At 40.3% G+C, this 26,214-nt stretch overlaps 1 protein-coding gene across 4 annotated transcripts in view; it reads left to right on the forward strand.

Moving 5' to 3' along the window:
- sik2b (salt-inducible kinase 2b) overlaps window positions 1-26,214 on the forward strand; it is a 41,065-nt gene that overhangs the window by 6,749 nt on the left and 8,102 nt on the right. For 3 of the 4 annotated variants that reach the window (XM_026321265.2, XM_026321275.2, XM_026321285.1), the window contains exons 3-11: window positions 2,117-2,180; window positions 11,366-11,527; window positions 16,945-17,069; window positions 18,078-18,201; window positions 20,994-21,220; window positions 22,273-22,425; window positions 22,879-23,037; window positions 24,847-25,078; window positions 25,196-25,489. In XM_026321265.2, the coding sequence (XP_026177050.1) occupies window positions 2,117-2,180; window positions 11,366-11,527; window positions 16,945-17,069; window positions 18,078-18,201; window positions 20,994-21,220; window positions 22,273-22,425; window positions 22,879-23,037; window positions 24,847-25,078; window positions 25,196-25,489 (1,540 nt within the window). Of the gene's footprint in view, window positions 1-2,116; window positions 2,181-9,236; window positions 9,369-11,365; window positions 11,528-16,944; window positions 17,070-18,077; window positions 18,202-20,993; window positions 21,221-22,272; window positions 22,426-22,878; window positions 23,038-24,846; window positions 25,079-25,195; window positions 25,490-26,214 lie in introns of those variants that run through there. The other variant, XM_033325506.1, reaches the window with a different exon arrangement.

Genomic DNA, 26,214 nt, shown 5'->3' on the forward strand with positions numbered 1-26,214 from the left:
CTCCAGCTTTCTGCTGTTATTTTGGTGTGTAGCATTATTTCCAACGGCCCATCCACCCAAAAGGCTCAGTTCAATTAGTGATTTCCGCTCCAGTCTCATAAACTGGGGTTGGCCCTGTGGCCTAGAGGAAAGTCCTCACTAATGAAGACACACAGAGACACAGACAGCTCAACTGTGGAACTCTATTTAGCTTGGGTTTTGACCTCTGTTGACCCTAGTCCTCATTTCTTTTGCACTTTTTCACATCTCAGATTCACTTTCCATCTTCTGTCCAAGTACAACCATTTGAATCAACTACTGTCTGTCTATCAGTACTTTCATTGTGATGCCAGTAAAAAAAAATTGTACTTCATATGAATATAACTTCACATGAAATGCTTGGATAAATTGAGAAAACATCAATACAGTACAATACAGCCCACACAAATTTACATTTAGGTGATACTGTATTACATTTAGGTTATAAAATCATTTGTTCATCGAGATCAGATGTTCCCTTCATTTTTTAGCAGTATAAATTGTCTTCAGACCTACTCATCAGGTCATCCCAAAAACCTAAAAGCAAACAGGTATTTTTAAGTCGTTACAAGCAACAGTGTTATAGATAACCTTCCGTGCAGCTTATGTTTCTTGGTATCGGAGATCGAATAGTCTCTACTTGTTTTTTAATTAATAACGTGACATAGGTTTGTCTTCAGTTATTTCCTCCATAGCTGTTCACAGCAAAGACTCTGCTTTGTCTGGAGCCAGAAATACTGCATTTCAATCATACTGTATACTTTGTACTTAATGTATCATCTTCACTCAATTAAAGTGCCATATTAATCATTGTTAGTGAAAGGTGGCTTTTGTTGTTAGGCAGCTGCAGGCAGGTATTTTAAATGGAGGTGTTGTGGTGTGGCCACTTTGGTGTTAAGATTCATTGTCTTGTTTACTTGTTTGATCAGATAGTTTCAGGATTACAATGCAACGACACAGAAATTTAAACTAAGCTTTGATGGTTGTAATAATGCTTGTGTTTAAGACATTTAATATTTAAGAAAAATGTTTCTTTCATCAATAAAAATACTTTGTAGAAAATATTTCCCTCCCCAGCTTATGATGACGGATAGTCATGACAGACAAACTATGACACGTACTGTAAATTGAAAATGCACCTTGATATGTTATCTAATCAAACATACATGTCTGCATTCTACTCAGGTTTGCCAGTGCCAGGGCCCTGCTATTGTACATGCTGGTTTACTGGCACACCTAAATGAAACTGAGCCATCGATAATACTATTAGTTACACGTGTTCTTTTCCTGCGGTGACAAGTCAAAGTGTCTGCTGTGAGAAAGCTCTATTTCCCCGACAAGCTGCTGTATTGGCTCAGAGTGCTACCTGTGTTGATTGAACAGCCCAGAGTACCTATACCTAGTATTCATTCATCAGTTGTATTCCAGCTCCACAACTGAGAGAGGACAAAATGTTTTAGTTACACAACCAAGGCCAACCAAAAAAAAAAAAAAACTGGCTTTCATTTCCTAAATCCATGAATCGGTCAGTGTAACAGATGGAAAATTGATCATAAACAATGAGTGTGGGAGCTCTAGTGTGAATGTCTGGCTCGCTATGTCTGATTCATCCTCCCCTCTCCATCTGATTCTCCCCTCCACATTTAATTCTATTCATCTCCTGAGTGTTTTTGCTTCTAAATCGGTTCTCCTCCTCCTACACAACACAGGACTGCGTGAGGGCTGAAAGATTTTAAGTACCATTCAGATATACCCAGCAACACCAACCGTCCACCTCCATTCTCTTACATGGTTACCATATTTAGATCCTGTGCCATTCATGCAATTTGTTTTGTGAATGCCACACTGCAGTTTTACCACAGTGATCCCTGTGGACAATTGTATAATATTTTAGTGATTTGTATTGTATATTGTATCTATTTGTTTGATAGTTTGTTTTTCCTTGTTCTGTTCTTTTTCCCTGTTGTACCAGTCTGTTCACCTGCATTATTTGATTAAGCTGCTATTGAAAAGGTGTCTTTTGTGTGTATTCACGTTCACTCTCCCTCTCTTTTCTCCCCCCCTCTGCCATTTTACCTTCATCCTCTCCTCCTCTCAGGTGATGGAGACAAAGAATATGCTTTACTTAGTCACGGAGTATGCCAAGAATGGGGAGATCTTTGGTGAGTGATCTTTTCAAGTACAAGACTGGCTTCATTCTGCATTGTCCCACCCAGTTCATTTACGTTCATCCCATTATCACTTGCAAAAAAAAAACACTCCTCTGTTGTGTCAGTAATGTTTTTGACCAACAAGGAAGTCTTGCTGAGTTTGCGGTGCTCTTAAAGTTATACCAGCCTCAATCTCAAAGGTCAAATTACTGATGGAAATCTGAGAACAGTGTCCTGATATGGGCCTATGAAACCTACTGGTAGTAATTGCAGTGAAATATGTGCTGCCATTGTTTTCTTGTCATATAAAATGACATCACTGATTGTCTGCAAAGGTCGCAGAAAGGCAGCCTCAATGAAAAAAAGACTTATTTATTACTATATGTGGTGTAGAATCATTTCCTGCTCGCTTGTTTATAGGTTAGATATTCAGATTATAAAAGATATAAGACCACATTCTACATGTTGGAAACAACAATGTCACTCCTGCATCTTCAGTGATCATTACATGGTACTCAGTCCTGAATAATGCCTATTAAACTTTTACTCAGCTTTTAACTTAAATTGTCAGGATGACTATGAGCAAAAAAATAGCAATAAAAAAAATTATCATCTTTGAAGCCACCGATTTGAAAACACAGTTGTCATTAACATGGGCAGGTGTAGCTCCTGTTTATTTGCACTGCACAAACAGATAACGGAAGTAAAACATGTGACCGGGGAGGTCGGGAAACTGTAGTTTTACACTGTGCCCGAATCAAGTAGTTAAAAAAATATGTAATTAACAAAATAACACACACAAAGACAAAGCAAAGGAAAACATGTGACAAGAACATATTCAGACCCCTTCATATTTCCATACTATATTATTTTATATTTATTGTAAATGAATAAAGCTGCCTATCAGTATATATTCAGCAGTCAATATTAATAGTGAAATTTTAGATTTTTTTCAAAATTTTGAAACATAAATATTGAGACCCATAATTCATTATTTTTAGAAATCCAAAGACTGCAGATAGTTCTGCTTTCCACAGATTCTCCCATTGCTGTGAAACTCTTACAGTAACTACTGGGTCACTTCCCTCACTAAGGCTCTTCTTGCTGAACAGCCAGCTCTAGGAAAAGTCCTGGTGGCTCCAGACTGTGCTTCTGGGAACACTCAAAGCTTTAGAAATGGTTTTATACCCTTGTCCTGACCTATGCCTCAATGCAATTTTATCAGAGAGCTCCACAGGGAGTTCATTGAACTTCATGCCTTGGTTTTTGTCCTCACATAAGGTATAAATTGTCGGACTTTCTAGACACAAATGTTTGTCCAGCAATAAATCAATTCAGTATTCAACACATGGACCCCAATTTCAATTTCAATTTCTAGACACTTCTAAAGAAAAATTAAAGCATAATGATCAATAAGACATTTTTTTTAATCTTTTAAGGTTGCAAAAAAGGGAATGTTGGTTGATGGGCAGAGATGGTAAATGTATAAATTTTAAATTAACTCTCTAACAAAAAGTGTGCAAAATGGGAAGGGATCTCAATACTTAATGAAGCCACTGTATAGATTATTTCCAGAAAAAATTAGATACATTATTTATCAGTTATTGAAACAGCTAATGAATCATCTAAATGTTTCAGCTAAAGTTCCACGTACAGGCACGTTCTTAATTTTCAAACAAATGCATCAGTCCCATGAAACATTAATCTGAACTTCACTATATGAACAGTGAATATTACAATGACAATAGTTTTAAGAATTAAAGGCTAAGGCTAAATTGATGGTAAAAAGAAAAACAATGATTTATCATGGAAGTTTGAAGGCATTTCAATTTTTGATTTTTAAATTACTATAAAAGACAAAATATTGCAGTTTTGACAACACAGCTGATCTTACCAATTTTGGACCTTTATACATATATATAAGAACAGTAGATTCATTTGGTATAGATAATAAATTCCCATCAGTCATTTACTGGGCTTTAGAGAAACAAAAATGCCCAGTAAGGAAATAGGGTCAAATTTACTATGAACACGTTTCCAATAGACAGTCTGAACATACCAGGTGTAAAAATGAGTTTCTACATTTCTACAAAACAGAGATGTTTTACACACTATTTTCATTTAAAGTGCAAATAAAGACACTTGTGCTGGAAGGGATAAACAAGTCAAGAGTATAGCAAGAATAGCACATGAAGATAACAAATTATCTTAGTCGGACACGTGCTGTATCACTACCACACACGCACAACACACATATCCAGTTTGTACAATGTGTCCAAACTGCTATCTCCTATCATGTACACTGAAAATTAGTACAAAAAAATTTGAATATTTCAAGAATTTGTACCACAAGTGTAGAGCGATATGATGTGGATCATTATCCACATAGCTTATAGGCCTCACCTATTAGACTGGCCGAGAATATTTGCCTACGTGCAGACTCTGGTGCTGAGAGGATTACTCCACTAAACTTTGCAGTCATGCCTGTTGTGGGTGATTGTGTGTGTGTGTGTGTGTGTGTGTGTGTGTGTGTCTTTGTAAATTGTGAGCCCAGTGTTCCACTTGTGATGTTGACTCAACAGCAGCAGCTCCTGGTAGTCTGACCTGGAGAGATCTGGGAAGTAGACTCCAGAAAAACTGAACTGTGGTTAATAATGTGAAGGAAGTACAAAGGTACAAATAGAGAAGAGAAATTCTATATCAGTATAAAAGTTCTAGCAGCTTATTGAAGGTAAACTAAATAACAGTCTTAAACTGTTCTGTTAAATAACAAATCCATATATTTTTTTTAAGGCTCATCTCAGGATATTATAAAACCATTGTGTCCTGATTCCTCAGACCACTCTGACATGATTGCACAATGTAATATAGTTATGTAAGACATTTATATGTAATCATCAGCTGTAGCAATAACTGCTTCTACCCTGCCAGGAAGACATTGACTGGTAGCTGCAACACTAAACTAAGTATTACAGTATTCAGTCTCACAAAATTGAACAATCAGTCCTGATTTCCAAATACTCTGTCTGGAAAGGGATCAAGTCATTCAGTCATGATGCACTCAAACAAATGGATAACCTGTTTCTTCCACCACTTTTGCCCTCCAGAGACAGTTGCTTCCACTTTTCTGACACAACAAATTTCTCAGCTCTGCTCCTGGTTGCGTTTGGTTACAGAGCGGAAGATGTGAAGTTGTTTTGGCAGCCACGTTAACAGTGAATTATTGAGATGATGGATGAGTCTCTGATTTTCTTTTCAGACCAAACAGTAAATGGTGTTGAGGAGTAGGAGAGGAAGTCTGTATGAGAGTGTTTGTATGTTTGTGTGTGTGTGCACGTCTGGAGCCATAAACACAAAGAAGTGGGGTTGGGTTTGGCAAAAGGAGGTGGGTTGATTCTCACAAAGGGGTGGGTGGGCACAGTAATGGGCACAGCAGTGGCATCCATGCCAGCTTCTTGATGTGCCTTTGTGTCTATCTGTCCGTGTCTAAGTGTCAGTCAGTCTGCCTCATCACCGCAGGATGGATCAAACCTGGAAATTGGGTCAACCACAAATAAAACAGAGTTGCAGGGAGCAGAGGTAGGAGGAGAGAGGAGGCAGAACAGAATAGAGGCGAGAGCAGGGGACAGCCATTTGAATTTGGAAGGTGGTGGGGAAATGTAGGGCATGCATATTTAAGAAAGCACTGCTGGAAAACAGGGGTGTATAATAGCTGGCAGTGAGTAGAATCACTCACGCAGATCTCTTGTCTGTTTGATGGAAAGGGAATGAGATGGGGAGACGGCTGACTTCAAAGTAATATTCGGGCTGTTTCATGAGACACATTGTTATTTACTCAGGCTTTCAATTTTTATTTCACCATAAACCTTCCTTCATATTATTACTAGGTCAGTTTTCTACAGATTTGTCATTTGACTAGGTGTGGCAGATTTGACTTTGATGATAAATGAATAGCTTGCCAAAATTAGGACTTGTTTGATACTAAATATCCCGCAAATATTTATTTTTCTATCTCTACAGAAACTAAGCTTTAGGAGAGCATATGCTTTCCCCCAAATTCACCAGTTACTTCTGAGTGGCTGAATTATACAAATGTCTTCATGCTGATGTTAAATTTAAGTATCTGTTTGTTTTCTTACCTTGTATTCCTTTTCAGCTGTAAAAATAAAAACCGCAATGATGTTTGACCTTCATCAAGGTTGTCTCACCTGCTGCTGCTCGGTGGTCTAACGGTACAGATGTAACTACATGAAAAACAGAAGAAACATTACCCTTCCACACAATACACAAATTAGATTTGAATGATAAAGCCTTTACTGGAATTGCTGATTGCTCACAACACACAACACATACAAAAAATACATGTACAGGCATGATACAATAAATCAGCTCTACCCGGTATGTTAGAGCTGAGCTAGAGAATTCCTTAATTGATTCGTCGATTGACAGAAAATTAATATATACCTGTTGTCAGAAAATTAATATATACCTGTTGATTTATTGTTTCAGCCATTGTTGAAGTATGTTAAAATTGCTTCTCAAATGTGAAGATTTTCTGCTTTTTTGACAGAAGCGCCAGAATATCTTTAAACACGGAAGTGTGATTAAAGAGAACACGCTGTGCCACATTGAATTATTACAATGGCATGATGTGTGATTGAATTTATTTTAGTCACAGCATTCTGTGTATAAGTTTCAACATAACTAACTAAATTCAAACCTTTAACATTAACATTTGTGCTGGGTTTTAGTAATACTTGACGGGAGCAAACTTCCTGTCTTTTGATATTTAGAAAATGTGTTTGCTGTTAGGTGACAGGCAGCGTCTTACATGTCAGCTTTCGAGGATCCACCTGCAGAAAATGTTTTGCCAGAATAAACCTGACGTGTTTTTCTACATTTGAGCAGAAGTAATTTATTCTTGTCTTCTTCAGTGACTGCAGACATTTACAAACAGTGTAGCATTTTAGTAATGAATGAATCAGGACATGTATAAATAGCATGGTGTTTTTTTTTTTAGGCATTTGCACAAAATTTCAGTCCCACTCTTTAATAGCAGAACTAGACTGAATAGCTCAACATAACATGCCATTTAATTCTTAAATAAGTTGGCATGACTCATCCAGTATAGCAAAGTTAAAATCATCTAGCTACATGATCTTGTATATTAAACATTTTCAAGTTGAAGATGCAAACCTAATTAGCTCTTATCATGTGGTTATTACATGTTGAATCTTTAAAAACTAAAGTCATGTGATTTGGACATTGGGAGTCCAGGGTTTAATAAACTCTGGCTTAGCTTAGCGCTGCTGTTAAATTTCTACCTCCCCATACATAGAACTTGCAAGTCTGATTTTGTTTAATGGTTTGTTTCTATGTTTGCCTGTTCAAGTAACCTGAACATCAAGCAGAATTCAAAATTATAACCCCTAAAAGCCTAAAATGCACTGAGAGGTAGCTTGACATTCATTACTCTTGACTTCCAAAAACACCCACTGTTTTTAATAGCCAGTCACACACTGGCAGTGTTTTGTGTCACATCAAATCACATGTCTTTGTGCCTGAAAATGGTCCAACTTTCTGATTACATCTGGAAGCAGCTGTTCATCCACTCCGAACAGGCCGAAGCAGATGTGTATATAAAGCATTTCTATTTTTTTAAAAAGAGAACTCAGTACAAACTGACCAGACATATATCACTATAGGGAACAGTACATGTGATAAAATGATCTCAACTCATCTCAGAATCTGACTCACACGCTTAGGTCACACTTAAGTTTTTTTTTTTTTTTTTTTTTTTTTAATGCACTATAATTTGGGCTGCACCTTCAGAATTGGCTTCAGATATTGCAGTCCATCCTTACTGCATATTCTTGTAGTTAAATTCAAAACTGTTGGAGTAATGTGGCACTAATAGGCAGTCACTGGCTGAATTAATGAAATCTGCTGACAGGAAAGCTGTCAGGACATATGCCGATACTGATTCAGGACATATCACCTGAATCTATTCAACCCTGTCCCTTGTGGGGAAGGTGTCACAATTGTTGTGTTTGTAAGGCAAAACAAATTATAGTTTTGTTTTGTTTTTTTTTATTTTAATACCTCCTGAATAAGTTCTTGTAAGTATCACATGGAAGAAGTTAACCAATAGCAACAGCAGCTTTAGATGAATGATTGCTTGGATGAAAGGTGCTCAGTTCCAGCCCGGTTTAACCCCTGAGGGTGCAAGACTTAAATCAGCACCAGCATCTTTCAACGCGCACATTGAAGTGACTTCAGTGTGGTTGTTGTATTTAAGTAGTCTGGGTATCAGTTACTAATGTGGAAACTGAGTGTGTGCGACCGTGTGTGTTTGCCCCTTGTCCTCTACACACAGCCCCCACGCCTGGCCCACGATGTTATCTGAAGTCCAGCCAGAGGTCTGTCCAACAAGCCAGTTTGTACCCATGATGTTTGTCCTCTCCAAACCTGAGCAGCTGTTAAGAGACTTAGCTCCTCGTCCAGCTCTCAGCAGAAGTGGAACACAGTGGTTGTTGAGCTCTTCCCTAATACCCCCATGATTCATACTTCTTCTGTTCTTCTGTTCTGTTCCCAGAATGCATTTCTGCATGCCTCACTGTGCTGAGGTCCTTGCCCTTGCCAACATTGTATCAGAGGATTACTCATCCTTCCACTGGGGCAACATACCACATTGTGTGCGTGCGTGCGTGCGTGTGTGTGTGTAAGGGGCTGTGCAGTGTTGATTGCTCAAATAGTAATGGCTTGTTGTTCAAGTGCTACTGTAGAACAAGCAGTAGCACAGTGCTGCTGTTCATGCAGAATTAAGAGTAGCTGTTACTGTGATTCGTTTTAGAGCAGAATTATTCTGAACATGAATATGACGTTCTGGGCACCAGGCATTACAGATTAATTGATGCCTAGTCCTTCAATTAAATATTTGGAGAAAAGAATTAGTTATTTTAATAATCAAAATACTCATCAGTAGTAACCCTGGATTTTTATAATATAGGCTACTCGAAACAATCTCGAAAATCTGAGGAGCCCTAGCTAATTTCAAATGTGCTTATTTGTGTGTCTGAGAGAAACAATCCAACAAGGCACACCCACTTCACACAATGACTGGCCAGGTGTGCGGAGATGAGAAAGTATGCAGGGATTCTCTCTCTTTCTCTGCCTCGCAAAACTACTTCAGTCACTTAGGTGTGTACAAACAAGTATAATACCATGAAACCCTCAGAGGAAAGATTGGCAGCGTCCTCTGTTATCTCCCTATTTGAATGATTAAACCAAGAAAGGGAGAGATTTGATTGCAGCGATTCTTACTGTAAAGTCACTACTAACAGGTGCATACTTGGACGTCCTTAACAAATTCCCCTGCCCAGTGTGCTTTTTGATTAGCAGCATTGCATGAAAGCTGCATTGGTCACTAAATGGCCTCATGGGTGGAATTTACCAGCTACTGTCTAATCAGGTTTTACCACTCTGTGGTTGATAAATAGCCAAAATTTGACAGTGTTGATGATCAAATGGCACCATCTCCCTGAATTGTAATACTGCACCTCTTGGGCTTTACTGTATAGCCTTTGTCCTAACACATAGCTGTGTCTTTGGTCAATCCTGGATTGTGATTATGCACAGCTGTTTAGATGAGATGTTTACAACATATGTACTTCTACTTTAATTAGCAAATGTATAGTTGATGGTACAATGTTTTTGATGTTAATGAGCTGTGAAATTGGATTACTGATACTTGTCTGTGCATCCTGGTAGAGGCTTAGTTTCAAAATTCTGCCAGCGATAATCTTTACATTAATGTGTGTGTACACCAGGGAAATCACAGCAATATTACTTGTGTAAAAAAAAAAACTAAAGGTATAAAGTATTTCTATGAAATACAAAGACCAGGCACAAAGTTGGTTTAATATCTCAGGCAATGTAATCTGCAGGTCCCTGCCTGATTTGTGATTACAAAAATGCACTTTAATGAAATTGTAAGTCTTCAGATAATAGCTTTTGTGATATTTTCACACTGTTTACTCATACATGAGGTTTTGTTGGTGGGGTTTGTTCTGGTTGTTGAGCATTGTTGTGAGGTTTGGTTGGTGGTCTGTATCCATGCCAGCTGGAAGGAAGGCCAACACAGAGTGTCCTATCTTGTTTGCCGCAGAGTGTGAATTGAAGAGTTAGCAAGCTATCTGGATAGAGAGGTGTGAAGAGGAACCCTGCCGACAGCAACAAATATCACGCTTTCCAAAGTTCATGGGGCTGCAAAAGAATCATGGATCTTGTAAAATAGTCTGTCAAGCCAACTTAGCAAAAAATTAGTAAAGGCTGAGTGAAAGGTTAGAAAAACAATGAGGGGGTATGAGATTAGACAATGAGAGAAAGGTCAGTGATCTGGATGCTTTTGGAGGAAGAAACTAAAATTTATGCACCACCCATTACTCTACCACACCACACACAGACACACAAAGCAAAGCCTTTTGATTTGTGTCCCTATCTAACTAAGCATAAACATAGTGTCTTTTTGCTCTGTGCACGCCATAATCTCCTCAGACAGATAAATCAGATGTTTTTGTTACTTATTGGGTAAGAACTCTTGTTCATATTTACATCGGCAACTGAATTCGTTCCACTGATTGTCAAGTGTTTTTGTATGTCTGTGTGTGCACTACAATCATGCATTGACAAACACTGCCTCATCATTAAATCAAACCTTAAAAACTCACACTTCAACTCGTACTCTGGTGGACATCATTTAGCTTAAAATCAGTTCTCAAAATCTTGTCATCCTCTTTCCTATGACAACCCAGTTGACTCTCCATCTGCCTCTGTCTACTCACGCATGTGCACACACACACTTAAATACACACACACACACACACACACACACACACACACACACACACACACTGGGGTTTCTGAGGGAAAATTACATCGTACATCTGGCACTGAACTGCTTTACAAAAATGTAGAGCAGCTGTAAACTACTATTGGCACCAAGCCTGCACTTTCTTTTCAACACAACCACCAACACTCAGAGGAATGAATAATCTGCTTAAATTCAGCTGTATAGTGTAACCTCACACAGTGTTTGAAAGGCCTGTAGAGTCATACCGTACTCTGTAAGTCAATGTTAAATAGTATCTGCATATACTTCTAACATCTCACTCTCTGCACTGTCTCTCCGGCTTCAGACTACCTGGCAAAGCATGGCCGTCTCAGTGAGCTGGAGGCCAGGAGGAAGTTCTGGCAGATCCTGTCAGCAGTGGAGTACTGTCACAATCGCAACATCGTCCACAGGGACCTGAAGGCAGAGAATCTGCTGCTGGATGGCCACATGAACATCAAGATTGCAGGTATGGGGACAACACAGTACCGGGGGCGCATACTGATGAAAGAGAAATACTGGATGTCTGTATGGAATTACTTAGTCTTGGTCAAATGTATGCCATGATCTCAGTACCATTGTAGTTCAGAAATGTCTTAACTTCCTGCTCAGGCCATTTGCAAAGTGGTGACGAGTGGGCAGAGGTTGCTTGCAAGTTAGATGTTGGCCGCAAGATACTGCAACAGCAGCACACTAAGAATCCAGAGGTCATTGGAGGAGATCACCTCCTCTGTTATCCCATGCTTTAGATTTGAGGTGGAAGCATTAAAGACAGAGGACAAAAAGATGAACAGACCCAGAGGCAGAGATTTTAGAGCTAAGCTGGAGGTCTGTAATACATACGTCGAAGTGTGATTATTAAGCAACTGGCATTTAGAACTAGCTAGTGAGAATGTCACCCTACTGCTGTGTCCCAGTGAAGGAGAGGAGGCTGGGAGGGAGTGGGAGGGAAGAGTGGATTATATTGGAGCAGAGGAGGTGATAAAATGGATTGGCTACTTTTGAAACAGAGTTGCAGATGAGAGGATGAAAATTGATAAGGAATCGTACATAGCACTGTGAGCAAGACTGCAGCTGTGACAACACTCTTAACAGAGGCTGAGGTTACTGAAATCCATCTAAGACAAGGTGATAGAGGAGGAAGGCTAAAAATACAGACGTTGTTTCATTCAGAGACAAATGAGCATTGAGCACCCCAGTGAACCTCCTGTCATTGTCCACCGTGGAATAGCTTTTAAGAGTTTTAAAAGGTAAAATCAGTTATGGACAGATTAAACACAACTATCCAATAACTGATGGAGAAATGAGTATTTCACCTCCATCATTACTCACATTGTCTGTCTACATTTTCTCAGAAGGCTCCAAGATGATAACCTGGAGATGTTATTAGCCCAGCAGTAATTTTCACAAACATGTCTGACTCACAGCCGATTGTCCGCACGGTAAATTAGATTTGAAGCAGGAAAACAATGAACAGAACATTACCTGGCTTGTGATTAGAGAAAACGTCTCTGGGACAACATCAGCAGCAAGGTACATTCTGTACGTCTCTTACCAACCATGAAATTTGGTAAATTCTTCATGACGGTAAGACGAGAAAACACATCAGATTTAAACTGTACACACTGTACAAAAGAAACTCCGGATGACTTCAAATTTGCTTCTGCATGAGTGATATTGGTGCCTCTTTAGAGCAGCCCTCTTCAGCTGTAGTAAAATAAAGATTTTCATGCTGAGCTAAATTGCATACAGAGGTGCATCTTACAGTTATTCTCATTATCAGTTACTATCAGCGTTTTTGATGCATAGTGCAATGCAAATTAGATATGGCTGCAACTAACATCAAGAAATGATTGATTGGACTGAACAATTGTTTTGAAGGCTGTTTTGTGTTACCATTTTTGGCTGAACTAACTTACTAGAGGGCATCCAAGGAAAAAGTGCAGAGGGGGCCCGTTCTGACATCACTCACCTTTGTGTCTATTCAGTACAAATGAATTAGGCAAGATGCACTTTTAAGCACATTATAGTATAAATCATATTAAGTCCGTATTTTAAAAACTCATGTAACAAAAGAAATGACTTAAGGTCCACATTCTTAATCTTGACTTTTGTTGTAGCCTGCATCATCTTTGTTTCAGAGGATAATAATGCAGTCTCTGTTTACTGGTTTACTGAGCAGCTGCCTACTTGATGTATTTGATAACCAGCTGACCAGCAAACCCAAATACAAATATTGTTTGCTCAAAGAATGACTGACAATTTAAGAAATGGATTTAAATGATTTTCAAAATTGTCAATCCATTTTCTGTTTCTCGACTGCGTGTCCAGACAGAGTAGCTGTGCTTCTGAGTTGTTCCTGCAGCAGTGGTGCCTCCCAGCTTTCTAAAGGCCACCTTTGGTCAGTCTGTATGACGCTTAACCAGGCAGTGTTCACTTAAAGAAAGGTCATACTCGTGGTGGCTGCAAAGGAGAGGGGAACAGCGACAGCAGGGGTGCCCTTCATGTTTTCACTTCAAACAGCCCTTTTACGTCTGAGGTGACAGATTGAAGGGGATGGAAAGAGAGGAGGAGAAATAACAAAAACAATGTTGTTGGATCAGAGGAAGAGTGGAGGCAGCCTTTGTGGCTTACCAGGAAATGTATGTTCCATGCTTTTGATTGTGTTGAATTTCTATGTTCAAAAACAAAAATGCTCCATGAGAGCCTCCGGTCTGATGTCATACATCTCATTGTATTCCCAAATAGTTAACAGGTTTTATAGCTTTATTAAGTATTATTTGAATTCATCAAGGTTGAAATCATCCACAGACTGATGTCATTGAAAATGCACTGAACCTTAAAGGGGTTTCATGCTCAGTTAAATGATGTTGCAAGTACAAACAACCTCCAGATCTAGCATGCTTGTTGGAGAAACAATTTCTAATTACTTGTAGAAACATTGGATTAATAGAAATAAAAGGAAACCACTGGGGGTTGGACAATATGATGATGCACAGTAGACTTTAAGAGATAGACACTTGTCTGATGGTAGTTCTGTCTAGTATATATTCCTTTATTTTGGTGGGTTTTTTTTGCTTTGTGTTGCAAATCAGAGAGCAGGACTGCTTCTTGGCTTTATTTAATTTACAGGTTTTTGCAAAAATGTGAGGAAAGACTTGTCAGGAAATTCAGGTATGCAGTTTATAAAGTACCCTTGGGCAAACTTTCCACTGAGCTTTAAAGTCCAGCCTTAGCCTGAGAAACAGTAGTTTACCTCAAGATCTGTTTAGTTCTTGATCAAATCACATGGTCCTTAAAGACCCTAAAATCTGGTTTCAAATTCTGAATATTTCCCTGTGGCATTATATATTCATGATACGCTCTGTCTATTAAATAACCAAAACTGCTGTTGGATCCCATCACTTGGACAGAAAGAAGATCAGTTTTCAGTATCTCTGAAATTTAAAAATATTTGAATATATATAGCACGATACATATTTCCACTTTGAGAAGGCACTGTAACAAAATATCAACTACATTTAATACTGCAGTGAAGTGGAATTGCTCTAGCTTAAGGCAAGATATTGGCATTTTTACAGGAGCCAATATGGGCACATGTGACAGGAAACCTGATGCAGCAAAAACCACAAGTGGAGAAGAAAAATTAAGTCAGCTAAATAACATCTGTTCTACAGGAATATCAATGTAAAGTTTCATAACTGTAGTCACAGCTAGCTGCTGAATTTAACTTCTCATTTGTAAGAGGAAGCATTTTTCACTGCATCTTTTAAAAGCTATATAATCTCACATTAAACAAAGAAATAACATTTTACGTAAGGGTGAAAGGGGTTGAGGTGAAAGGTTTTGGGAAGTTTAAGTTGAAAGGTGAAGACTAAAAAAGAGTGGGTGCAGGCAGTGCATCCTCAGCTGTAGCCATAAGTGCACCAGTTATCATGGTGCATCATATGTTATTAGAAATAACCCATTTTCTGACTGCTCGATGCTGTCTGCTTACTGTGGAGCTATGATATCACTCATCATATCCACACACACATACAGACAGTTTTATAAGCCATTAGCTGGAGTGTGTTCCAGTGTGACATGTTGAAGCTAATTTTATGCTAATACGATTGTGCGCAACACACACACGTTCCCCACCCCGCCCTCCGCGTTTAAGCTGTAAGTGATGTTAGTAGCCTGCAGCATGCTGGAGTGTTTGACGTCAACCAGTCTGCTCAGTATTCAGCTCCATGAAATGGGTCACTGCTTCTGACGATAAACCAACTGCACTGCTCCGCTCCGCCTGCATCTCACATCTCACCTTCACAGCAGCATCAGACAGTAAACATACTTGTAAGAAACGCCACTACTGCTTTACCCTCCACTTTATTTGAGCCACACCTGCCACTACCTGTGCTGCAGTAATTAAATAGATTAAATACATCAACCCTCAACCCTGATTCCTACGTGGTTTTCAGTGAACTCGAACTGCCTGCTTCTCTTATCTGTGGAGTCAAAATAGTCTGACATCTAGATCATCTACTGTCCGCATCCCAGTTTTATAAAGTATTTTTTAAGCAGTTTGCCTTTATCTGAATGCAGACAATAGAGAGGAGAGAGATATCAGCAATGACATGCAGCAAAGGTCCGCAGCATTTAAATTACTGCATATGGTGTACATCTTAAGCATCCTCCAGATGCCTTCACATCCCAAAGTTTAGAGCCAAAACAATTAGTCAACAGGAAGAAAACATTTGGAGAAATTATGTCTTATTTAAAATGAAAATTATGAAGGTCAAAAGTCAACTTAAATGTGAGGAATTATTGCTTTCCTTTGTTTTGTATCTTTATGAACTGTACAGAAAAGTAATTTGAACATGACACCACATGCTTCAAGAAACTGTTTTCCTTATACATTTTCTAAACACTATGTTGTTACTAGATGTTTTTCTGTTAATTTTAAAAGGACCATGATGCAAAGGAAAAGGAACTCACCCTCTCTTACTCTCACACTGCTTACTTATGTAAGCCAGATTTGTTTTAATCAGTGCTATTTTCTGTTATTTTGCAATACATCTTTCTGTTTATGTAACTGTTTGAATTATGGAATAAGGGTGGTGGGCCCCTCTGAAAATGAACTAACTAAGCATGGACTTATTTTCCTTATCTCTTCTTTTTTATCAGTTAATCATTTAGGCAAAAAAATGTGTAGAGATAACTTGTGACGGTCACAAGTTGAAGAGATTCAACAGAATTAAGCACTGGTAACAAGTCTTGTAAAAACCAAACAAGGAGAGAAGACAAAGGATCATTTACTTTAGAGGGTTTGAGTAAGAGGGGGGTGGGATGAGAGGGAGGGAAATAGTACGAACTAATAAAAAAGGGGTTGGCTCAGTAATTGCAGGCATGAAAGTTGGCTAAGTGTGATTTGGCAGATATTACTGCAGCTTTTAGAAGGACTTTAATGAAAGGCAGACATGAACTTCTCACTTAGACATCTCTGTCTTACTCTAGAGGATTCAAATCTGAGTTTTAGTCACTCTACAGGCAACCAATCAGACCACAGCATTGATGACCTCATGACAGTCCCCAGGGAAGATTACCTCATGCAGAGGCCCATTTCCTCAATGTACAAATATGTGGATCACATATAACATTATGCAAAACCTGCAGATCTCATGGAAACACTTTCCATGAGTTTGCAAGGCATTATCCATCTTTGTTCTGGATATTTTCTTTGTACAGTTCGACATGATCAGCACATGTCAGCACATGAATCACTGCAGTTATACAATGAGAACAATTTCCCCTTATGCAGTTGCAAGAAATATAATTAGAGTTTAGCTTTTTGCTGAAACTGCTCTGTGTCTTTACTTTGCTTCTCAACCTACCAATCGTATGTAGATTTTGGATTCGGGAACTTCTTCCAGCCTGGAGAACCTCTGGCCACGTGGTGCGGCAGCCCACCCTACGCTGCTCCAGAGGTCTTTGAGGGACAACAGTATGAGGGCCCCCAGCTTGACATCTGGGTAAGATGACTGATTGCCTAAAAAGACAACATTTTATGTAATTATTTAGAAAGTTACAGTGATTCATACATTTGAATGTACAAGTCAAACTCTGTTAGTATCTTTTCTTTAAGATAATTTCTGTGCCACATTTACTTTCAGCTAATCAAATTGATTTAACATTTTTTTTTGAGTATTTAATGTATATATACACTACCATTCAAAAGTTTGGACATACCCTCTCATTCACTGGTTTTGCTTTGCTTTTGTTATTACATTGTGGTAATTTACCATTCTAGGTGACTGTGATGAGGCTGGTTAACTGTTTTTGGTGGAAACAGAGGCTACTTTGAAGATTCTGAAATATGAAACATATTTTGCTTTTTGGGGCGGCACAGTGGATTGGTGGTTAGCGCTGTTGCCTCACAGCAAGAAGGTTCCTAGTTCGAAACCCAGCAGAGGCCTTTCTGTGTGGAGTTTGCATGTTCTCCTTGTGCTTGTGTGGGTTTTCTCCAGGTACTCTGGTTTCCTCCCACAGTCCAAAAACATGTATGTCAGGTTGATTGGTGACTCTAAATTGTCCATAGCAATGAGTGTGAGTGTGTGTGGTCGTTTGTCTCTATGTGGTCCTGTGATGGACTGGTGACCTGTCCAGGGTGTACCCCTGCCTTTCACCCAAAGAGAGCTGGGATAGGCTTCAGAAGATCCCTGTGACCCTGGTTAGGAATAAGGGGGTATAGATGATGGATGAATAATTTTGCTTTTTTTTTTTTTTGCTTAATACAGAATTATGTATGATGTTTCATAGTCTTCAGTTTTGAATAAGAAGGTATGTTCAAACTTTGGATTGACACCATATAGACAGTATATCTGTGTATTTAATATGAAGTCAGCGGATCTTGTTGCTGTCATGTGGTGCCGATGTTGTATTTGTTAGTGCACTTTGTCAAAAATACATAAATTTGAAGTTTTTTCAAGCTTCTGTCCTTACTATGTCTGTGCATCTTTTCATGCTTTTCATGATTCCAGAGTATGGGCGTGGTGCTGTATGTGCTCGTGTGTGGTGCGTTGCCCTTCGATGGGCCCACTCTGCCCGAGCTCCGACAGAGAGTCTTAGAAGGAAGGTTTCGAATCCCCTACTTCATGACTGAAGGTAAAAAGAGACAAGCTCATTCTCTCTGGGACACTGAACCCAAACTAAGACTGAGACTACCACCATTTCTGTAAATTTACACATATTCAACGTCTTTATCATGGGATATAGTCCCACTGAAGCAAAACTTACAGAAAAATTCCTGTGATGAATGCTGCTGCTTCATAAGATTATTGGGACATGCATATTCGCTGGCAGACTGTCTTGTGGCTGAGACCAGTCAAGGGGTCATTTCATTAACAGAGGGTGTTACATTCATTTAAAGGGGGTACAGTAGGAGGCACTAGCTGTCATTGTCCTGTCTAATGCCTCCTGTACGTGTATCAGCGTGTATGTGCATGCGTGCGGGCTGCAGAGTGAGTCAGGCTGGCTAACTGTCTCAGAGCAGCCCTGCTGTTATCCGCTGTGCTAGCTAGCTGGCAGCAGATTAAGTCCAGAGCTGAAGCTGTTTATGTAACCTGGGGAAGAGCCAGTAAAGCCTTCCAGCAGCCTGCCTGTCTGTCTCTTTGAGGAGACTGTCTGTTTGACTCATGCTCGCTATCTGCGAGACATCTTCCTATGGCCCTTGTCTGTTTCTCTTGTTTTTTTTCTCTGTGTCCCATCTGCAAATGTGTTGCACTTTCACCACAGGGGGCACGTTAAAGGAGTCAATCAGATTTCTTTTTTTTTTCCCTCTTCAGGACCTTGAAATGATTAAGATTTAAAGGGAATGTAGGAGTTAATGTCAGCCCTCTGGCCAAACTGTCACTCAAACCTGCCACCCCACCCCCAGTCCAGCCCCTGTTCCCTGAACAAGGGGAACAGAGTGTGCCGAATTCTTCATCCAGAAACAGGCCATCTCATCTCCTCCTGTTCCTCTCACTGGCTAGCACAGTGGTGCGCAGCACAGCCTAGCACCACACAGTAAACTCTCACTCCACCATCCCAGAACTGTGAACGTAGTGGGATACTCCTAACTGCTGACGTATGTCTCCTCTGCAAGTCTAGTAGACAGTAGTACAAAGTAGCCTAGAGTGAATCACATTACAAAACAGTCTAATTTCTGAGTCTGTGTGTATTTAACCTGATGATTCTGTGACATTTGTACATGAACATCAATACAAACTGCTGATCAGTTTCCGTCTTGATTGATTGATGCATTGTTTGATCTTAAAATCTATAAAAAATACAGTTTACTAGTGTCCTCAAATTGCTTGTTTTGTTGGACCATCCCAAAAATATTCTGGTTCACAATTAACTAAAACTGAAAAAAGTCACACAGCAAGACATTAAAAAAAAACAAACAAAACAAAACAACTAATTTTGCATTTGACTATGTAAAACAGCAAAACAATTTATCTGCTTAACTAGTTTGGACGAAATTAACTAAAGTAGAAATACACACTTTGCATGCAGCTTTGTCTTGTGATGCTTGGCTGCTGGTGTTGGGGTGTTTTTTTTTTTTTCGTTGTGTCTTGTGCTGCAGCAGTACAGTTAACCACAGAGAAATGTGGTTTGTCCAAAGATTTAAATTAAATCTGTGTAAGTGTATATGTAGGGTTATATCAGGTCCACAGTCATGAACGAATGATGGTTACATTTTATATATATATTGGTTTTAGTCTTTATATTACTTTTAAACTCTGCCTGATAAAATCAGTGAAATAGATAATTCAAAGTAAGCCTCAGCATGTTATTCCCCTTCACAGGGGGACTTTACACCCCTGTGACACTGCAAGTGTTAACTGGAATGGTTCTGTGGTGAAGTCATTGAGGCGTAACAGTGTGTCAATCAATCAGCCAGCCAGCTAGACTGTTAAGCCATGCAGGCCCCCTTTGCATAATCCAGCCTTCCCTGGCGGTTAGTAACTTTAAAACATGTTCTTAGCCTCAGCTGTTGCTATAAACATGACTGTAGCAACCGGCAGTCTGAGTAACTTCTGGGTCAAACAAATGGTAGTGTATTGTACTGTACTGCACTGCACAAATTATTAAGATCCCACAGCAGTGCAGTGAAGGGCACACTGGTTATGTACATAATAGGGGAAAAATTGAGTTGGCTGAATCACCAAGCACAAGGTTGAAAAAATGATGTAAGCAGATGTTGGTAGAGCAGCAGAGCAACTGGGCAGAATGTACCCAGGTCACTGGTTGCTCTGTTTTCCCAACAGAGAAGATGTTATCAGACGTTGTCTGAGAACACTGGCTAAGCACTACAATAAGGCGAGGAGGTGATCTACAAAAACATATTCCAGTGAAGATTAGCATTACAGATCAGGAAATTATTGACCAACTGCAGAGCCTATTTGTTTGAAACACACCTGGTTTGCTTTAAGACCACAACAGCAGGGTATATGGGTAAGGATGGCATGTAGCAGGCAGGAATGCAGTGCAGGCTGCAGGGGTGCAGGCAGGCCAAAGCATCACAGCCAGGGGGAACTGTAATCCTGTTAAGAACCCAGCTGTGTCTGACGTCAAACTCATCTAGCCACTAACTAGAGGTGAGGAGCTCTCATCAGGAGGGGAGGAAAGTAGAAAGAAGTGGAGACATACTGTTCAGAACTGACGACAGAAGAAACTAAGAAAAGAATTTAGCAGATTTTAAGCTCCCAAGTGTTATTTCTGCCCCACATTAACTGGGCTACTTTGAGGACATGACACTTTGTGGTTTAATTTGCTTTGTCATTGCTTATGCAAGAAGTGCCCAATGTTATCAATCTCTCTTTTTTACAAGTGGTGATCTAAAATACAACAAGCTAAAAAAAAAAAAACTTGTCACATCTTCTATAAATGTTCTTTCTACCCCATCACAGACTGTGAGCACCTGATACGTAGGATGCTGGTCCTGGACCCGTCAAAGCGTCTGTCTGTGTCCCAGATCAAGGAGCACAAGTGGATGGTTCTTGATGTTCCAGTACAGAGGCCTGTCCTATACCAACAGCCTCTGTCTGCTGAGGGTGAAGCGGGCGTGGGCGAGTACAGTGAACAGGTCCTTCGGCTGATGCACAGCCTCGGCATCGACCAGCACAAAACCATAGAGGTGAGGACAGAGCTTATTCAGCAGGGGTATGAAGGGATGGGATTTAAAGGTCAAAGCTTCAGACTGAAGGAGATGATGACAGTGGACAATGCACATGCACCACTCCACATGAAAACAGAATTCTTAGTGCTCAGCAATGTAATGGGACAACACACGCAAATAAAGTGGAACATTTTCCTCATTCTTATGGAGCTGGGGGCATTAGTAATGAGCATTAGTAATGCAGGGGGCTCTAGGCAAATCTCATGCTGTTTTGCTGCTCGCAGTGGAAGAAAATCATATTTACGGACTCATTGAAGTACAATTCTGACGTACTTGAGTATGTCATTTCCATGCCATGTTACATTCATTTCAGGAGCAATTTCTTCAGTCATAATTACCAACCACTTAGCAGCAGGAATAACAATCCACATACATTGAAAAAAGCCCTTTGTCATTTGTTCATTAATTTACAAGTAAAAGATTAGAAGAGTAATAACTTTAAAAGACTAAAATTTCTGAACATTGTCTTATATCTATACCCACATTGGTGTACTGTTAGTGTGGGGTTTCAGGTTGTTATACTAAAATAAAATATGCAAGTTGCTGCACTAGAGAAGAGAGGGATCTTTACATGTTAGGACTTAGGACCATACACTAAGCTGGGCTAACACTAATAAATTCCCTCTTCTGTCATTTGCATGTATGGTTAGGGGATTCATTGGCATACATGTAGATATATAGAATACTCTCATCTACATGTATCTTTAGTAAAAACAGTCACATATCACACTCATTAAAGCTACTCCAGCTCTGCATCAGTGTAATGAAGAGGTTGCACTGCACTATGTCCTATGTGATGCCTTCTCTTTCAATACATTTATTTATTGTATTTTTTTAAATCTATACTATGTTCATTAGCTGCTGCAATAACCCAATTTCACACAGGGATAATAAAATAATTATGTCAACATATCTAAAGTGCCAGACCTAAGTCTTTCAAAATGAAAGGTGTGCATCAGCAATAAGTTCAATTACAGATGCTGCCATTTATGCTGCTTGTCATCCTTTAGTCTCTGCAGAACAAAAGCTACAACCACTTTGCTGCTATCTACTACCTGCTGGTGGAGCGTCTCAAGGCGCATCGCTGCAGCTTCCCCGTCGAACAGAGGCTCGACGCCCGCCAGCGACGGCCCAGTACCATCGCCGAACAGACCGTCGTCAAGGTAACCACAGCATGTCAGGGCATGAGGTGGTTCTGAATAATGTGTACAGAGATTATCCTCCAGGCCTCTCTGATCAAAGCTGCGTTATTCACACCTGCACCCAGGAACAAACAAATGGACAGACATGTTCCCTCATTTATCCAGCCAAGTTCTGTCTTCACCCGTGTTCTTGCAGTATTGCCCACTAAGCCTTGATCTTAAAACATCTCCCCTAGTTACATTATTCATTACTTTTCTTTTCTTTGTCTCTTCTTACTGGCACTGTCCAATTTCTCTTTCATTTCCCCCTAATATCGAAGATCTGGCTTCTTTGTCTCATTTGAATTATGAAGTCAAATTCACTGCAGCTCACTTGTTTTGTAACTGCATTATTATCAAGGATGTTGTTAAGTGTTATGAAGGTTATGATGTAATGTCAAAGACTCACTGTCTCTGCTTTCCTTCTCTCTGCAGTCAACCAGTGGTTCAGCCCAGGTGGGTTTGCTCCCGCAGGGCGTCCGTCTGTTGCGCTCCCCTGCTGTTCCCCAAGCCTCCTCCGATCCTTTTACCTTCCCCCAGACTGCATGTCCCCTCGAACAGAATTTCACATTGGAGGACGTCAACACGCCCAAAGTAGGTCCATTACCAGTAAAAACAGTTTTATGCATCAGGGACAAGAATGTTTTTCCCTGTGTGTCATTTTCTTTATCTGCTTGTCCTCTGTCCTCATGTGACAGCTCACTCACATCCGTCCTTTTTGTTAGGAAAGAGTATATAGTTATTACAGTCATTATCAGCTTGCACAAGTATGTCCTGAAAAATTATCCCTACAAGCATGACAGTGATTGGCTTTGATAAGCATTCCCACTCAGTGTGAATCAGAAATATCTGTGTATGCCTGTGTGTGTGTGTGTGTGCGCGCCAGACTTAGCTGAGGTTTCAAGCGCTGGTTTGCTCCGTCAACCTGCCAGAGTGCAGCTGACTTGTTCTTTTATGTAAGCGCTCACATTAGACAGGACACTTGCTTGTGCTGCACGGCTGTAAGAAAGACACACACATGCAGTGCTCTCGCTCTTTCCCTGTTTATCTGTGCCAACTGCCAACCTTTTCCTCTGGGTTGACTAACTATTACAGAACACACACACACACACACACACACACACTTGCGAACACACATACATAAGAGCTATATCAATCTTCAAGATTTCTTTTCCATCCTAACCCCTCTCCTGGCTCCAATAACCAGACATGTTTAGGGTGTTGTGTTTGTGTGTTTGTGTGTGTGTGTGTGTGAATTGTGAAAACTAGTTTGAGTTTTATACCATGGGAGTGAGGGCATTTTGTTTCTCATGCAACTTCAAAAAGCTGTGAGAGGGTCAGTGCTTGGCTTTAGGTTAGAGACTAGACTAGAGGGTAAGAGTTGGGGTCAGGCATTTATTTGTGATGGTTAGACTTACAGTACATTGTATCAAGAGTGTCCTCACAAAGATCACTGTGCAAATGTGTGTTTGTGTCTGTGGTAAGCAGAACAGAGCGGAGATAGAGACGGAGTACGTGTTATCTGCGTGAATGGAGCCTGGTTATGTAAGCGGTCCTGTGATGATGATGTGACCTAATGCGGAGCTAAGCGAACACACATGGACAGGAAGCTGCTGCGATGCTCCAGCAATCTCACTGCTGTGACATCCTACCCAGCAGCCAACAGCTCATCTTTTCTTTTTTAGCTTTGGCTTTCTTTTTATTTCTTTCTCAGCTTCTTTTCTCTCTCTTTTTTCATCTTTCAACTTCTCTCTCCCCTTATGAACCCACCCATTTAGTCTGTTTCTCAGTCCTTTCCTCTCCTGTCCCCAGTTTGTGTGTGTATGTGTGTGTCTCCGTGCTGGTTGAGTAACAGCATTCCTATCCCAGCACACTACAGAAAGCAGATGGGGAATTGGGCAAAGTTGCTCTTTCTAGACCAACACCAGACTTTCCGGTTACTGTGGCAACTCATGCAGACGATCTTTGTGTTTGTGTGTGTGTGTTACTTAATGTCTGTGTGTGTCAGTCACAGCACTTTCAGTCAAAGCTTCCACTTCCTGGCCCTGCATTCCTTTATCCCCACCCTCCACCTCTGCACTAACAGGCCTGCAGGCTGAAACACTCACACTCCCAGTATGAGACCAACTGTGGGGAGTGGGAGGGGGGCAGAGTGAGCAGAGTAACTAATGGAGCCCTCATTCTCACTGTAGTGGTTATCTTCTTCTGCCCAAGTGGTCTAGTGCAAATGATGGATTTTGTTGTGTGTATGCACTTTGTGTGTTTGTGTTTTGAGATGCATGATTTGACTGATCTTCATTTTTGATTGCCTCAATGTGAATACTTGCTGCTTTCTTCATTGTGGAGCCATTTTGGAGCCACTGAATGTTTTGTCTAACCCTTCTTTGGCTCCCCACCTTCTAGGTGAATGGCTGCCTGCTGGATCCCCTGCCACCTCCCACTGTCCTCCGAAAGTCCTCCACCTCCACACCTAGCAACATGATGGAGACATCAATCGATGAGGGCATTGAGACTGAGGAGCCCGACGGAGATGATGATCCTCCCCATCTACTCTCAGCCTTTCAGACGGCACGGTTCGGCCAACGACGGCACACCCTCTCTGAGGTCACGAACCAGCCAGGACCTTCGAACCAAGGCATGACATCACCTGGTCAAACACACACCTTTAGACTCTGCTACATGCACCTAATGCAAGATGAAGCTGGTTTTCTTGATCATGTCCTTGAAAGTAAATAAATGTTTTGTCATGCAGGTAAATTATTCACTCTTGGTCACAACACCTCTATGGGTAGTGTGGACTCCGACATCGGCTACGACATGGGCTCAATGCACAGCGACCTGGGTCTGCTGGAGGATCCCCCCTCTCTCAATGAAGTGGTACAGGCCAACAGCTCTGCCCCCGGTGTCAACCCCACAGCTTTTCTGAGTGCACGACCTACCAACCCAACAATGGTCGCCCTGACTTCTCAGCATAGGGAGACACACAACCGGTCGCCCATTAGCTTCAGAGAAGGACGCCGTGCCTCCGACACTTCCCTCACACAAGGTAAGAACCACCACTATTAATTTATCTTTTCTTTCTTCCATATCCATTCCAAATTGCCCACGTCTGCATACACGCTGAGACTACAGGGAGTTTATAATGGGTTAAGTATCTTCCTCAATAAACCCAGTCTGTCCATTTAAGGGATGACCTCAATATGCACAAGGCCACTCAGTCGCTTTAATAGAAAGACTTGCTGCGTGACATAGCATTTTTACTGAGGTTTAGTGGATGAGATGATTACAAAGAACAACAGCAAGTTGATTACGTTCCTTGACGACCACTGGCAATAACAGACTAAATCACATTAAAGGGGAACTGCACCGATTTTATGCATCCATGTCTTCTGATAAGTTTAGGCAAAAGTTGAACATTGCCCTTTGTGATTCCAAAGGCAACTGTGTGAAATGTGATAAATTGCCTCAAGTGACATAACATGAGATGGTGACACTTTTCTTCAAACTCTTTTAAAGCATTGAAATTATTTTGCTCAAATAAAAAGGCCATAGAAGGTATTTAAAAAGTCTTGATTATAATACAAATTATAATCAATAATTTTTAATTGGTTAGGCCCTCCATCTATCATATTCTGCTTATCTATTTATTATTTATTATAGTAAATAACCATGTTTCTTGCTTCTTTCATGTTTCTAAATGTTTCTTGCTAGTTTTCCATCATGGTTTCATTCTTCAGGTGGTTTAATTGCGGAAAAACACATTACATTCTA

Source organism: Mastacembelus armatus, chromosome 13 (genome assembly GCF_900324485.2).
Source record: "Mastacembelus armatus chromosome 13, fMasArm1.2, whole genome shotgun sequence".
NCBI lineage: Eukaryota > Metazoa > Chordata > Actinopteri > Synbranchiformes > Mastacembelidae > Mastacembelus > Mastacembelus armatus.